Genomic DNA, 16627 nt, shown 5'->3' with positions numbered 1-16627 from the left:
CTGCACACACACACACACACACACACACACACAACTATACCCAAAGGCATTTCTAGGCCCCTCAGCCAGCTAGGGATGGGATTTGTGAGAGAGGCCTGCGGCAGGCAGGGCTGGAGCCAGGGGGCGTGGGCACAGGCACCGAAGGGGAAGTGAGGCTGGGCCTGTCTGGGCAAAGCGGAGTCTGCCCTTGGCCATGAAGTGGATTCCACTCCAGAGAGCATGTGAGCCCCAGTTTGAAACCGAAACTTAGGAAAAAAACATACACACACACACACACACACACACCCAAAAATAGACTCTAGACACTCATACAACCAAAACCAAATGGATTCCCAGGGGCTGCAGGGATGGACACCTTTCCCCCACTGCACTCTTCTATGGGAGGCTAGGGGGAACCACAAAAGAGGGAGGGAGGCAGGGCTGGCCTGTGAGGAAGGAGGCCAGGCCCCTGGGCCTGATTAGATGCAGCTTCAGCTTGAATACAAAACCTGCCTCACTTTGCAGTCTTCTAAAAAGTGAAACCAATAGGCGATAGCCATGGGCAAATGCCTGAGCACCTTCCAGTAGCTACTATGAAGTGTAACTGGAGTTTGACTACCCAGAGCAGGAGGATCAAGTCTGAGCTATGGGCAGAGGGGCAGGGAGTATTTCCCAGGGCCTGGTCCTGGGTCCTCTGGGCTGGGAATGCCCCTGGGCTGGTGAAGTGACCTAGTCATGAAGGGCTGCAAAGGCCCAGCTCGCTGTCTCTTACCAAGGGACTAGAGCCTGGGAGGACAGTCATTGTGGGTCCCTCTCCATCCCCCCCAAGGGATCTCCTCAGCAGACAACAAAGAGTGCTGTGGTCCCCAGGAGCCCATGGCACCAGGTGCTGACTGGCCCCTTGGAGGGTACAGCATTGCCACCTCCTGCCTAGTCCAGCCTGAAGGTGGAGGAGACCATGGAGCATCCTTGGCTAGGCCCCCTCAAAGCAACCCCCAGTCTCAACTCCCTTTCCAGACTCATTGCCAGCCAGCCATCCCCTCCTGCCCCCAACTCTGCCAGTAGCAACATGGCTGGGCCTTTCTGACTCTGTGCCTTTGTTCCATTGCTCCTGCCTCCTGAACACTGCTTATCGCTCTTGGGCCTCAGTTTCCCTATTTTTAAAAAGCAGGTAATGGTATCTACCTCTTTGTGTGGCTGAGAGGGTAAATGAGAGGTGCCTAACCCAGTATCTGACACATAGTAGACAGTCAAGTGAATGGTGGTCACTAGACTCATTATCATTATAATCAAATGAGTTAGTTATCCAGTGGCCTTGGGACTTGAATGTGGCTCTTCTGATACATGACCCTGAGCTTCCCCCTCCACCCCAGGAGGTCATGTATAAAGACCCTGTACTGGTCTCCCACTCCCAGCCTTCCCAATAGGGATCAAAGTCTGATCTCTGCAGGTGAAGGGATAACCAGTGGCCTTGGCCTGACTGGGGGGCTCTCCACCCCAACTCTCTATCCCCTCAGCCTCTCCACGAAGGCCAAGTACAAACCCTCCTCGGCACTGAGCAGCAAGCAGGTGGGAGGGTTGAACTTGGCACTTACCCTCGCTTGCATTTCTTGTAGACTTTGTAAATGTTCTCTTCAGGGAACCCATACTTCTCAGATATCTGGAAGAAAACAGTAGGGGGTTCACTGCCCGCTGCCAAAACTGGATTTATAAGTCTTTTTTCTTTTTCTTGTTTGTTTGTTGTTGTTGTTTTTAGTTTATGAAGGATCTAGAATGTCATGCTAAGGTGTTTAGACTTAATCTATAGGTAATGGGAGCTACTCAAGGTTTTTAAGCAGAAGGCATAATCAGATTTGCATGTTAAACAGATCACACTAGCTGCAACGTGTTTCTCCACGCTGGGGAGGTGAAAAGGTAGAGGCTTCTGCAAAGACCCTCACAAGAAACGGCCAGATTCCAGACATATTAAAGAAAGTGAAAGATCTGAAGACGCATGGATGTGGAAGAATGCGAGGAGTCAGAGGTCAAGCAGGTAGACAGGTGGTGGGTAAGGTGGAGGATGTGCTGTTCCTTTCCATCAGGCACAAGGAAAGAAGTGCAGGTTTGGGGCAGAACACGATAGCCAGTCCCACCCGCTGGGCTCCAGAGGTAACAACCATTAGAGAGGGAATCAAATCAAATATGTTTGTTCTAGGTGGTTAGATGAGGCTTCAAGCTCAGGCCCTCTGATCTTCACTTCTTGCCAGGGCCCCAGAGCCCTCTATCCTCTCTGTGGTCTCCAGACCCTTTGATGACTCTCCCACCTCCAAAACCTCTCTCTTCCTCCTCCCCTACAGACATCTCTAAGACCCTCCTCACTCTTAGGGCCCTCTATTGCCCTCCTCCTCCCCAACCCCTCTGTGAACCTTCCCCTCTCTGCACGTTTCATCCTCTGGCTGCCCCTCACCCTCCACACCCACATATAAGCTTCTTTCTCCCCTCTTGCCTTTCCTGGTCCCTACGTCTCCAGCCCAGAGCCTGAGTCTCAGCTGCCCCGCCCTGCAACCCACTATGCCAGTCTTTTATATCATCACTTTTTACTTCCGGATTATGGAAGCACTATATATCCATATGGTGGAAAATTATGAAGAAAATTACAATCATCCATAATCCTGTTTCCCAGAGATAAACACTATTAACATCTGGGTGTCTGCCTTCCCATCTTTTGGCCATGTGTATAGATATTTTTATATTCCATAGATAGTTTTAGGTAACTACTTTTACTCATCATCATATTATAAGCCTTCCCATATCACAACAAATACTTGGCAAACAGCATTTTTAAGTGGCTGTAAAATATCCTAAAGAGCATCTACCGCTTCCCTTAACTCTTGCCTATTGTCAGGCAGGATACATTTGGATTGTTCCAGTGCTAAGGGCTCTACCATCCACCAGCTGGGTGACCTTGTGCAAACTACTTGTGGAGACAGTAACAGTACCTACCTCACAGGTGGCTAGCAGAATTAAATGGATTGATCCACATGAAACATTTAGGGCAGCTCCTGGCATGTACCTCAGCAAATGGCCATTGTTATTATTTAGAAGTGGAGCACTGGGGATGCTCACTGCCCTGCTGTGAGGGGGATAACCTCAATATCTCCCCCTTCTAGGCAGAGATTATGAGCCCTATTTGATGGGGGAGCATACTGAGCTTGAAGAAGATAAGCCATGCACCCGAAGGCTAGAGCCCAGGCTGACTGACTCCATCACATCCCAAAGTGTTGGAGCTTATTCTGCAGATGAGAAGATGGGTTGAGAGGTTTTTTGAGCCGCCTGCGTGAGCTCAAAGGCTAGAGCCCAGGCTGACTGACTCCATCACATCCCAAAGTGTGGGAGCTTATTCTGCAGATGAGAAGATGGGTTGAGAGGTTTTTTGAGCCGCCTGCGTGAGCTCACACAGCCAGAGTCAGCCCTTTTCTCCCGATAGCTCCCGAAGTTTTCTCTAGCAGATAATCTAGTCTGATCCCAGCTCTACCACCTGGAGTTGCAGAACTTTGAATAGGTCGCCTTCTCTGAGCCTCAGTTTCCTCATGTGTGAAATGGGCATAGTAATGGGATGTAAACATAGGGTGGTTCTGCATGTGAACTGAGGCGATTATGTAAAGGGCCCAGTGCCTGTCCCATGATAAGAGCTCAGTAGAACATTGGTGTTTAGTAGTATCGGCTGCCTCAAAGCTGCAGTGAACCTCAGGCCACCAGTTCCAGGTGGAGGTAGTTGTCTCTGGGCATGTTAGGAAGAGGATTAGGTTTAGTTTCTCAGTTATCTCTGCCTTGACAGAGATCTTTTCAGGCAAGAAAAGCTCCTAGACTATGCTAGAAGCTACCAGAAAGATCTCAAGTCAATCTGAGGAAGAATTTAGGAACTTTCTAATCCTAAATTGAACAAATTATATAAAGACAGCATGGGCTGCCCCAGAAGGTAGTGAGCTCTCCATCTCTGCACGTGTACAAGGCAAGAGTGGGCCACCCACTTGGAACAGCTGCTGGGAAATGAGCTCAAGCGCCAGATGGGGAGCTGACCCTTTAAGGTACTGTCCAACCCAAAGATTCTGTGTCTATATTCAAGTGATATTAATGGCCTTTCATGAGCCAAATTTCCTGGGGCTGATGCCAAGCAGGATTGATGGTACGTAAAGAGAACAAGGCAGAATAGCAGAGTGGAGAGAGCTTGGGCTAGAATCCCAGCTCTGTCACTTCAAGCTGAGTAACCTTGGCCAGTCACCTGACCTCTTGGAGGCTGTTTCCTGGTGGAAAATGAGATAGTAATAGTCCCACTTGTCAGGATGAGCCAGCAAAGGCAGCGTGCCTGACCAAATGCCTGGCACACGGGGGTCTTCAATAAAAGGTAGCTCATGTTATTATCAGATTCATTTTTCCTTCCTCCAGCCTGCGATCTTGGAACCAACTGGCTTTCCTGAGTGGTCCGACCTTCAAGCATGGCTGGCCCTGGCGGAGGCTGTGTTTGTTCACTTTTTGGCTGAGCCATGAAGCTGCTGTGGCTTTTGTTCGAGGCTGGGCTGTTTCACCGGCTCTCTGGCAGTTTGGGGGTTGGGGAAGGTCTCCTTGGCCAGACACTGCGTTCAGCCACCCCAGCCAGAAACCCCCAGCCAACCACAAGCAGGAGGAATGAGGCCCCCTGGGAAAGAAAAAAGAACGTCTCTGGGGCCTGGCCTTTTTGGGTTTCATTCCCATTAAAACAGAAACAAGTTTGCAAAGCCAACAGAAAGCCCTGGCCTGTCAGACAGCAGCCATCAGATTAAGGAGGATTTATGGTGTGTGCGGCTCCCAGGGTGGAGCCAGGGTTCTGGATGGGAGATAACATCACAGAGGCACACCCCCACCAGCAGGGCCCCATGGCCCCCCCACACACACATGGGGTGGGACAGGTAGGCCACCAGAAAGCCAACGTTCCAGGATTTTCCTTCTTAGAGCCTACCTGTGGGAAATCAGAACTGTGTGGTGAAGAGTAGGGGACAGGATCCCAGAGGAGGGACCGGCCAGGGCAAGCGGGGTCCACAGGCATCTTACCGCATTCCTTAGTCCCTTCAGGTCCGGGGTCTTCAACATGAGGGCATCAAACACCTCCTCAGTCTCCCTCCGCACGTACAGAAGAACTGCAAAGCAAAGGGTGGCTTTCTGAGGCACACATCAGATAACGGGCCCAGGAACATCTCAGGGATGGGAAGTCTTAAAAAATATTACTTCGATATAAGATTAATTTCTGCTGAGGGTCTGTACCCAGTGGGAAACACTGCACCAACTTTGCAGGTCATCATGTACCTTCTTAGACTGTGCTCATTTGGGCGGGTTTGGATCCCCTGCTCTACTACCCACCAGCCAGGAGACCTTGAAGAGGTGCTTTTAACATCACGAAGCCTCACTTTATTTGTATGTAAAATGGGATCCCCATTTCACAGAGTCGTGATGGGAATTGATGACAATATTTGGAAACACTGAGGGCAGGCCAAAGCTCAATTCGTGGTGGCTGGAAGCTTCTGATCTTAGAGGCTGGTGGTTTCTTCCTGATAGTCAGCTACAGCCAACAGAGATTTGGGCTTGTCCCCTCCTCCGCCAGGAGGTCACCGATTTAGAGTCAGACATTGAAACCCCACCCCATTCCCACCATTAGAGAAAGTGGGGGGACTTGCCTGGTATAATGAACCTGTTGCCTGTACTAGCTGCCCCAGGACGCCCATGTCCAAACCAGGTCAAAGGAGGCAGAAGCCCTCCGAAGCCCGTGGCTGTCTCTCCAAGCAGCCTGGGTGCCCTCCTTACCCCCCACGCCCAAGTTTTAGCAAACTCAGCTCCAGTGAGTAAAGCAGCCCCTCGTGCCCTCCTTCCTGGGGTTGGTCCTGCCCCAACTGCCTGGGCCAGGATCGGTGTTTCAGACTTTGGGAAGGGCCTCACAGGGAGTGGGGAGCTGGGTGGGCTCTGAGAGCAGATGGAGAGGGAAAGAGGCTACCTCTCTGAAGGTCATCTTCCTTGGCCTGCTTGGAGGGCAGAGGCTCAAACTCCTCAGCAAAGGGCGAGCAGGTGCGCTTCAGAGGCAGCCTGTGGGATGGCAAGGAGGGGTGTGTGAGGAGCCGGGGAGCAGACCAGAGGCTGAAGGACCCTGCTGGGCCTCCAGGGGCCCTAGAGGTGGGGGAGACAACATGTGGGTGGGCGCAAAGTAGTGGGATAATGGTAAGTAGAAGGCTGGCTGGGTTCAAATCCCAGCCCTGCCACACATTAGCTGCGTGAGCTGGGGTGAGTTCCTCAGCCTCTTAGTGACCCCATCTATAAAACGGGGGTGATGGTAAAGGAATAACAATACTTCATAAAGTTGTCGTGAGGCTGCAGGAGAGAATGCATACTGCTCTTAGCACAGTGTGCGACGCAAAATATGGCCTCAATAAATATGGACTGTTACCATCATCAACCTTGTTCTTTTTTTAAAGAATCAGGTTAGATGTGAGGCAGCGAGGAGGAATTGTGGGTTTTGGAGTAAGACAGACCTGGGTTCCAGTCCCGCCTCTGCTACTTAATAGCTGTGTGACTAGGAGTCACTTCAGTTCTCTGAGCCTCAGTTTCCTCATGCATGAAGAAGAGCAATAGCCTCTCCTTGCCTATGTTGCCGGGACTGTTGTGAGGTGATAAGCGACATAATTTGGTGTGAAAGCACCATATGAAAAGTACATCCTGTTTACAGGAAGAAACGGATAATAAAAACAAATGATCTCTATTAAGTGCTTTCCCATTTACGGAGATCCTGCATATACAGCACCCTCTCATATCTGCCTCACCCTCACGGGGCTCTTTTCCTCGCCTGACAAATTTGCAGGCTGAGGCTCAGACAGGTGAAGGGACTGCTAATGGCACTGAGGCTGTGTCTGACCAAGGGAAGGACACAGAGGCCCTTCCTAAGCCAAAGGGGCACCAGCCCCTCCATCACCTCTGGTAGGTGTGTGTTGGGGGAAGGGCACAGGGGGCTTTAATCCCCTAAATCCTTCAGCACAGCTTCCCTCCTTGCTCTCTAAATCTGTACCACCATCTCAGAGGCTTTTTCTTTCTCTTTTTACAAGCGGGTGTCTCGCCAGAGATTCGCCAACTTTTCACATAAAGCAACCCCATAAAAACCCAGGCAGTTTCAATGAGAAAGGAGCGTGAACCTCGCTTGGGGGTTGGGGGCAGAATCTCCTGGCTACATCCTCTGGCCCCAGGTGCTGGGTTGAGGGTAGGAGAGGGAAAGGCAGGCTGGGGGCAGTGCAGTAGGTACAGGGAGCATGGGAGGGGAGGTAAGGCCCTTGGCTGCTTCCCTCCATACCTGTTGGAGCTGCTGTGTCCTGCCGAGGGGACGACCTGCAATGAAGAGAAAAAGACATTTTCCATCACATGCGGGAAGATAAGAGGAGCTCTCTGCTGCTGGAGGCTTTCTGGGAGGAACATTCTTTGGTGGGGAGGAGGCAGATGCGATTTCCATGCCTTTCCAGCCCATTCTACTCAGATAAGTCCCCTTAAGGGAGCTGAGATCTTGAGTTGAAAGGGCTCACCCAGCCCAAGCTGGGTAAGTCAGGGACTCAGCGAGCACATAGGAGGTGATAAAGAAAGGCTGGCAGAGCAGTGAGCCCCCTGAGCCCCAGCACACCCGGAGTGCTGGGAGCTGCAGCTGCTCCTGTAGCTGGCAACTAGGCAGCTGGAGCTGAGGCGAAGGGGGTGAGGGGAAGAGGTACCCACTTGAACACTACTGTGCACCTGGCACTACTACTACTGTGCTGTCTGCTGCAGTCCTCGCCCAGTCCTGAGAGGTGAAAAGTCAATGCCCAAGAGGACACAGAGCCTCCCGAGGCAGCACGCTTAGCAGGAGGCAGAGTCAGGGCTTAGAATCAGGCTCTCTGCTCACTCTGCTTCCCTGGGCTTCCCCTCTCCCAGGCTTCCCCCACAGATTAGCTGTCAACCTGGCCATAGGTGCCTTAATCCTGAGTGGTCATCTCCCTACTTTGTTTGGGGAGAGAGAGAGGGAGGAACCAAGAGAAAATGGGTTAATGCAGCTGTGTGTGCTGCGGAGGCCACCGTGTCATTTCCAGGGCAGTGAGGAGAGGACGCAGAAGTGCTTTCCGTGTGTGCCAAGGGCTACCTCAGTACTGGCTGCTCTTCTCAGCTGACCATCATGCACCTCACTGTGCTAAGTCAATACACTAAACACATCTTGTATCCCGAGGCCTGTTTTGGCAACATTCCCACTGAAACAGTGGTGAACTGTGCCCTCGATGGAAGGGTATGGTCAGGTTGTTTAATGTGGCAGCAAACTAGGAGACACTGGCTCGTTGTGGGACCTCATCTGGAAAAGGGGACAAGCACAGTCTCTGCCTCCCAGGACAGCTGTAAGAGGAAGGGAGCGATGCAGCCAAGGGCTTGGCTCAGCCCACGCCCGGCTCCCAGCTTGAGCTGGAGGAGCTAGAGGTGCGGGGCCTAGAGTCTAAACCGGGTGCCTCAGTCCCAATATTGACTCTGCCACATACTAGCTGTGTAATTTAGGGGGGCTTCTTAACCTCTCTGTGCCTCCAAATCCAGGGAGACAGTATGACTGACTTTGCAGGGCTGTGGTGAGGAGATAATGCACAGGGAGCACTAGGCGCAAGCAAGCTTGCAACCTGGACTGTGGCAAGTGCACCAGGGTTGCCATGACGATTGTTGTCACTCAGCTTCGATGTGGCTGCCACTGAAATTGGGGCTCAGCTATCAAAAACCTCCTCTGAGTGTGCCCCAAGCATGACCATTTCAATGGTTATAAAGTCCATTTCCTCATCAACATTCTTCTCTTCAATAAGTCACTCAAGTTATATGACCATATATACATTTTTGAAACCCCTAGGATTAAATAAAAGTATTTTTATTTTTAAAATATCAGGACCTATGAACATCTCAGTTGGCCTATACTGGCTGAGGGGCAGTTGCTCTCACTGGTCTGTGCAAGGGCAGGCCTCACTCAGGCTGGGACCCTCTCTCAGGACCCCCTACCCAGCCCATGGCCCTCACCCCTCCAGGGCGCTGCAGGCTGGAGAAGTGCACATTCGGGATGAACAGCACCGGCGGGGTCTCCAGGTCAGCCTCAGGCCGCAGGTAGGTGGTCTCATTTCCCCTGAAGCCCGACAGCAGGCAGCCCTTGATGCCTGATGGGAAAAGAAAACCAGTGCCCTGAGGCCCCTCCACTCAGGCCGCCAGCCTCTCCCCTCTAGTCTCCTCCCCTCCAGCCCAGCCGAGCCCACCCAGTCCCTGGCCAATCCCCACTGACCACTGTTGGTGGAGTCAGGGCACTTGACCTTCCTCCGGAACTGCTTCCGCTCATCATCTCGCATCTTCCTTTCAGCTCCCTGCAGGAGAGAAGGGGAGGGATCACCAAGAGCCTTGGGAGAGGCTGGTACACAAGATGCTGTTTGCATTTTAAGTATGGGCCACACTTCTGGTCCTGCTTTTTTCCGACAACAAGACCAGGAAATGAAAGGTACCAGCCCTGCCTGCCTGAGGTCAGCATAGGCAGTGAGAGAGACAGACAGATATAGGGATGAGAAGGAGAGAAGGAGAAGAGAGAGAGACAAAGAGACAAAAGAGAAATGGAGAGAGTTGGAGAGAGAAGAGAAGAAATAGAACAGTGAGGAAGACAGACATAGAGAAAGAGAGGGAGAGTTACAGAGATCCAGAAAGTGATCTTCAGAAAAAGAAAGCCAAGAGAGACAGAAATGCAGAGAGACAGAGGAAGATACACAGAGAGAGACAGAGACAGACCAATAACAAGCACATGGAGAGAGACATTCAGAGAGCAAGAAACAGAGAGAGAGACAGACACACCCAGAAAGCCTGGGAGGATGCACAGGTCAGGCCTGACCCTTTTCCCTCCCAGGACTCAGTAGAGGGTCTGACTGCCCCAGCCACCTTGTCACAGAAGATCTTGATCTGGCAGACAGCGCGGTGTACCAGGCGTTCAGTGCCTGAGCCACAGTCATAGGTGTCAATCTGCAGGTTTAGGGGGACACCCTTCACCCCCTTCTGTGAGGAGAAGTCTGTGCTCAGGCAATTGACCCCGATGAACACCTGGGGATAGGAGGGAGCTGGGTAAGTGGACTGCCAAGGTCGCCATCCCCACCGTCCCACAACAATCCTGTTTCTTGAGCCTTCTGTGTACTTGGTGAGCACTCTTAAGCCTTACAAGGCCCCTGGAAGGAAAACATCACCATCCCTCTTTTACAGATGGGGAAATTAGGCAATACAGCTTCCACTAGATTGCCAAGGGCAGCCCAATGGATTGAGGCCCTGGGATGGATATTTAAGGGTCTTTTAGGGACTTAAAATCCAGACCCTTATTTTTCTGAAACTCAGAGCAAGGAGGTGGAGAAGGGCCAAATTCCCCCTTCTCCCAGCTTAGGGAGACCACTTTCCTGCTGGCCCAGAGACACAGAGGTGAGGCACAGCCCCTTTTCACCCCAAGTACCAGCTCCAGCTAGGGCCGGACCCTCTATCAAGAGATTCCTTCTGTTCATTTGGTCCCACCCCCAAACAGCAAGGGCACCATTTCGTTCACCACCCATCTTACTGCAGAAGAAATGGAGGCTCTGCGCAGGGAAATAACTTGCTGATATTCCCCAGGGAGTCAGGTAGGGTGGCATACCAAGATGAACCTGGACATGGAGCTACCCAGACCTGGGATGGGAAGCTGGGCTCTGCCACTCACTAGCCATGTGGCTTTAGACAAATTCTTTAACCTCACTGAGCCTTGGTTTCCTTATCTGCAAAATAGGGATAATTAAATCTATCTCGTGTGGCGGCAGAGTGTAGAGCACCTAGTGAGCTTGGCATGTAGTCACTGCTAGGCATGTTGTGTGTTATTGTGAGAGGGATAGCTGGAGTCTTGACCCAAAGCCTGTGCCCAACTGGTGGTAGCCTGGGGCCAGTCTCAGGTGGGCAAGCCCTAGCAAGGTCACCTGGTGATTGTCTACCTGCAGACTTGTACCAGGGGCTCCAGGGCCAGAGCCCACCCCAGGCTGGCCCCTGTCTTTAGGACATTTCCCTTGGAAATGACCCTAACATGAACAGCGGTGGTGGGGTGGGGTGCCAGAACAGACCCCCTTCCTTCCCAGCTGTGGGGGCCAGGCCCCCGGCACATGCCAGACATACCTCCCCCTCAGCCAGCTCAGCTCTAATGCAGCCCCCACCCAGCCCGCACCTGAGAAAGACCCAAGCCTGGGGGCTTAAGAAGCTGTGAGAAAATCCCCACCGAAACCTACCTCTCCCTTCCCACGAAACTTTCCCCACCTCCCTGAACCAGAGGCCCCAGCTCCTCCTCCAGCCCCTGGAGTCTGTTTGAATAATAATAATCCCCCCGTCTTCGTGCTTCCCTTTGTGTTTTCAGAGCGCCTTCACCATTTTTTTCCAGACAACCTGGCTGCCCTGTGAGGCAGGCAGGGAGGCAGGGGTTAGCTCCGCAGACTGTCCAGGTCAGAAATGCCCTTGAGATGAGCTGGACCCAACCTGGGTGGGTGACGTAAGCCCAGTCCAGGGATGGTAAGGGACAGGCCAAAAGTCACCCAACCCCTGACTCCCAGACTTGTGCCCTTTCTATTATGCCAGTTCTCCAAACAGAAAACCAAGACACAGAGAGGCCCATAAGCACATGGCAAGCTGGTGGCTGGGCTCAAGCACTAATGCTGGAAGAATCTTAAAGCTTAAAGGCTGGCATGAAGAAAGGTACCAGCAGCCTCTCTGATGGGCCCACCGATGTTCTGTTCTCTTAGACGTGCATGCTTTCATGGAATCTTCACCATAATCCTAGCAGATTACAGTTCCATTTCATGTGCTCAGAGAAATGAGATGACTGGGATTGGAGCCCTCAGTGACCAGACTCCTAAGTATTTCTCCTGAAACATTCTGCACTGGCCTAGAAGTCAGGATACTTGGGTGCCACCAGCAGCTTGCTGTGTGACCTTGCACAAGGCTTGGTTTTCCCATCTGGTAAATGGGTTGGATTAATAACAACAGCCACCACTTATGCGCCAGGCCTGTGCTCTTCCTTTTACCTATCTCGCCTGATCCTTACTACAACATATCAGCTGGTGCTATGATTACATTCCCATTTTATAACCAAGAAAACTGAAGCTCAGAGGGAACATGGCACTGGTCCAAAGTCACACAGTTGGATAGAAGGGCTGGGATGTGGACCCAGCTTGACTGCTCCAGAGCCTTGGCTTCTACACCCCTCCATTCCTGCCTCTTCCAGTGGTGCCCTCTTCAGAGCAAATGCCACAATTCTGGGTGCACGCAATCCTTTCCCCCAGGATGGGGACTTCCTGGTGGCCCAGTCCCATATCAGCTACCACCCCCAGCACTGACCTTGGCTTCCTCATTGATATTCCACACAAAGGACAGAGCATTATAGGCCACCTCCTCGATGTTCTGCACCGTGTTGAAGTTTTCTTTGCAGTCAGCTGAAACCACAGGAGGCCAGCAGGAGAGTCAGGAGGGAAGGAAGTTTGAGGCACTCTGGGGAAGAGGCATTTAGGAACTGGGCCTCATTCTTGGCAGGGGAGGGCATCCCGTGCCCCAAGAACCATGCTTCAGTACAGGGAGGAAAATGGATTATTGTGCCCTGGATTACAGATGGGAAAACAGGTCCAGCCTGGGAAGCATATTTGCCCACCCCAAAGGGAATCCCTTGCTTTGCCAACTAGGCCAGTCCCCTCATTTTTGGGTGGAGGTTATACTTTTCATCAGGATTGGGATTTAGGAGATCTCCCGGATAAAGCAGCAGTACTAAGAATAACAACAGGATGGGGGTAGTAATAGCAGTAGCAAAAGGAGAAGTACTGGCAACTGCTATTTACCAAATGCTTACAATATGGCAAACGCTCAGTTCATCCTCACAACTACGCTATGAAGATTTGGTTTATACGTGAGGAAAATGAAGCAGCTCAGAGAGGTTTGGTCGCTTGCCCAAGGTCACACCACTAATAAAAGGCAGAGCAAGGACTGAAGCTCAGCTCTGTCTGGCTCTTGAACCCATGGTCCTGCCCATTCTGCTCTCCCGCCTCTCGGATAAGTCATTGAATAGCTCCCTGTTTATATAATGTTCTCCAGTATACATGGCTCCAAACCAGAAATCAGCACTGCAGGCAGGCAGGGTAGCTGGGCTCATTTTTTTTTTTGACAAGTGAGCAAACTGAGGCTCAGGAAGGGGAGGTGGGTGACATAGGTCACACAACCAGGAAGAGAGTGATGGAGCCAGAACCTGGAGACTAGAGGGTAGGCTGAGCCTCCCACCTATTTCAGGGCCTGGGACAGGGACAAGGCCACACACAGAGGACCTTCCTTCTGCCCCTACCTGCTGCACAGCCCAAGGTTCCCAGCTCCCAAAGCAGACGTGCTCTTGTGCTGTGCCTCAAGCTTTCCGAACCACCCGCTGCCTGCACTGTTATCTTATGCATTTGTGTCTCCATCAGCCAAGCCCCCTGATGGGGACAAACAGGCCAGCATATCAGGGGCCTATTTATCTGACACTGCTGGGGTGCTCAGGGCCCTGTTTATCCCAAAGCAACACAGAAAAGAGGCCCTGCTTCTAGTCAACAGATGCAAATCCCTGCAAACCCCACAGAGTTTGACCAGGAGACAGAGGTCAGAGGGGGCTGGGGAGAGAGAAGTGTAGCCAGAAAGAGGCCTGGTTGGTGAGGGAAGGGGGGAGACAGAGACTGTGATGGGGGCTTGGACAGGCTCTCACCCACATCGATGACCCGCTGCTTGGCAGTAGGTTGCCGGGAATGCCAGTGCTTCCAGAACCGCAACTGCTCTACCGGGACCTTCTCATTGTCGAAGACAACCATCACCACACTCTGTGAGCACAGCAGGTCACTGTCACCCCCAAGCTCAAGGGAGTGCCAGGCAGTCCTGGTCCCTTCCCAGAGCCTGGGTACAGTGGCCATGCCCCTTTGCCTCAGTTTCCCTCACCCCATGGCAATGGGATATTGCTGAACAGCCTCTCCCTGGGATCCCTGGCTGGCATGACCAGCAGGCATGTCTTGTCACATTCCACCCCCTTCCCAAGCAGATCCAGGGCCAATGTACCTTGACTTTGTTGGAGGACAAGGCAAGGCCTTTGCCACCTCCTGGGGTCCGCAGAGTGACAGGGTAGAACTGGCCCTTGTTGAGGTAGGCCATGGGTGACTCGCCTGACTTGATGTGGATTGCTTTAGGGGAGCCCAGGGTGTACTCGAAGTCACTGCAGGGAGGAGAGAGAGGACAGTGAAGCTGGGCTCACAGGCAGGAGCATCCCAGAGGGCAGAGGCACAGGAAGCTTGAAGCTGTGTTATCGACTTGCTGTGTGATCTCGGTCAGTCACTTTACTTCCTTGGACCTCAGTTTCCATATTTTTGGAGTTCTATTTAATGGCTTTGTTGAGCCACAATCCTGCTGAATAATGAGGTCCCAGTGAAAATCGGAGAGACCCCTGAGGTATGACAAAGCCACAAGGGAGACTAAGGGCAAGAGAACCTCAGTTTTCTAATAGGCTGCTAAGCTCTGAGCTCCCCATCACAGCCCGGGAAAGCAATGTGGAAATCATTCTCTCTCTTTTTATCTGCTTTTACTCCCCTCTTTTCATTCACTGATTATGCCTGCTATGTTCTGGGGACAGTTGGGGCTATATTTGCAGCCCTCTGCCTGTTGCCCAGATGGCTAAGGGTCCAGAGGGGCCAAGTTACCTTTTGAGGCTGGGATAGTCCTCTGGACATGGGGGTTCCGGGGATGTTTTCAGGATATCTGGGAAGAGCAGCGACTGCAGAGAAACACAATCCCGAGAGAATAAATGGCCATGTTCAGGCTGCTGGGGCTCAGCCCAGGACTGCACATATAATTGTGCAGGTTGTGCAGTGCACAATTTGAACAACAGTACATGGCAGCCCTGCCTCAGCTCTGGGACTCTTTCTCTCATGCATTCCAAAGCTCTGACCTTCCCTCCATCTTCTCTCCTTCTGCACATGCACTCTCATATCCAGGGATGCTGTGAGGGGTACGGGGATAGGCCCTCACCTCTTGTGGGTCTTCTTTGAAGGTGCTGTCTGGCTGCCAGCGCTGTGTGGGCGGCACCCCATGAATGCTCTCAAACAGGGTGTTGAGGGAGCCGTTATCATACATGTCACTGGTGGGCAACAGGTAGCTGTCCACAGAGCCAGCTTCCAGCTTGCTAGGACCTGGGGGGAGTGGAGCTGCCTTGCCAGCGGTGGACACGGCCCCCTCCAAGCTCATCAGGTTATTCTTCTTGAGCAGATCTGGGTACTCTGGGGTTGCAGACACATTCTCTGTCAGGAATTTCATGAGATGCGTGGGGCTTTCAAGAGGGGTGAGGTCTGTCTCATATTCCGTACCATGGTAGTACCTGGGGAGAGAGAGGAAGGGCTGAATGAGTGCTCCTCTTCTCTCTGGGGGCAGAAGGGGTTCCCTGGCTGGACTGGAAGGTGACCATCACACTGACCCACTGATCTTCTTTGATCCAATGTAATGTCTGAACAACATGCATGAAGCAAGACGCTGTAGAAGGAAGGCCAATTTGTCACAGGGATAAGCAGGGAGGAGAGGGTTGAGAATGGAACCAAGTCCAGGCTCAGAGTCGAAGGGAAACATCTGTTTTACTGGTTACAGTACGTGTTAATTAAAAAAACTGGAAGTTTAATCATTTATTTCTTAGCTAGGGTCAAATGTCCCCACTTCAAAATAACTCTATTGAGTCATCTCGTGGGGGTATGTATGGGGTGGGGGGTGTATCTGTGAGTACAGGTAGTGTATGTTTAGAAAAAGATTTGGAAGGATGTACCCCAAACTATTCAGGGGGATAGGGGTGTAGGATTACAGGAAACTTTTACTTTTTACTTTATCTAATTCTATAGAGCTTGAATATTTCACAAGAAATAGGTATTGCTTTTGTAATCCCAAGAGCTAATAACATTTTAAAAAATTAGTTTTGAGAAAGGCCCCACACACCCAAACCCACTGTTCCTAGCAGTGGAGTGGAGGTGACCCTGAGCCAGCTGCATTTTACTTTTTACTTTATCTAATTCTATAGAGCTTGAATATTTCACAAGAAATAGGTATTGCTTTTGTAATCCCAAGAGCTAATAACATTTTTAAAAATTAGTTTTGAGAAAGGCCCCCACACACCCAAACCCACTGTTCCTAGCAGTGGAGTGGAGGTGACCCTGAGCCAGCTGCATGCTCACGCTGGATTATGTGAAGAGCTGTGATGCTTGCCTTAGCAGTTTAGATTTTCTGGAAGGCAGAGAGGGGCCAAGAAGGCTTCCCAGCAGAGGCCTTACACAGTCATTTTTGAGAGGTCACCTGATTGGCTGGGAAGGAGAAAGTGGAGAAAGAGAGGCAAAGTCCTTCCAGTACCCATCTGGCCACGAGCATGACCTGCGCTGCTTCTTACAAGGAAAGGAACACTGGTGCCCCAAGGCAATAATGCCAGGCAGAGGCCAGCGGGCCAGGGCCAAGGGAAGAAGTACGGGAACTCAAATGTCCCCTCCCAGGTCTCCCTCCCCAAGAGGCTGCACGGAAGAGGGTTTTGGAGCTGGGACAGAAAAGCTGCCTCCAGGGC

At 51.8% G+C, this 16627-nt stretch overlaps 1 protein-coding gene across 1 annotated transcript in view; it reads right to left on the bottom strand.

The window, feature by feature from the left end:
* GRHL3 (grainyhead-like 3 (Drosophila)) overlaps positions 1-16627 on the bottom strand; it is a 36646-nt gene that overhangs the window by 5387 nt on the left and 14632 nt on the right. Inside the window, exons 4-15 of the mRNA XM_008574967.1 lie at positions 15067-15412; positions 14739-14812; positions 14104-14257; positions 13760-13871; positions 12379-12473; positions 9928-10086; positions 9290-9368; positions 9034-9167; positions 7322-7356; positions 5981-6069; positions 5047-5132; positions 1575-1639 (exon numbers count right to left, since the gene is read on the bottom strand). Of these exons, the coding sequence (XP_008573189.1) occupies positions 1575-1639; positions 5047-5132; positions 5981-6069; positions 7322-7356; positions 9034-9167; positions 9290-9368; positions 9928-10086; positions 12379-12473; positions 13760-13871; positions 14104-14257; positions 14739-14812; positions 15067-15412 (1428 nt within the window). The remainder of the gene's footprint in view (positions 1-1574; positions 1640-5046; positions 5133-5980; positions 6070-7321; positions 7357-9033; positions 9168-9289; positions 9369-9927; positions 10087-12378; positions 12474-13759; positions 13872-14103; positions 14258-14738; positions 14813-15066; positions 15413-16627) is intronic.

The sequence above is a fragment of the Galeopterus variegatus genome, unplaced genomic scaffold (assembly GCF_000696425.1).
Source record: "Galeopterus variegatus unplaced genomic scaffold, G_variegatus-3.0.2 Scaffold1123, whole genome shotgun sequence".
In the NCBI taxonomy this organism is placed as follows: domain Eukaryota; kingdom Metazoa; phylum Chordata; class Mammalia; order Dermoptera; family Cynocephalidae; genus Galeopterus; species Galeopterus variegatus.
Note: the sequence above shows the minus strand (reverse complement) of the source record. Positions and strands in the feature narration are given on the sequence as shown.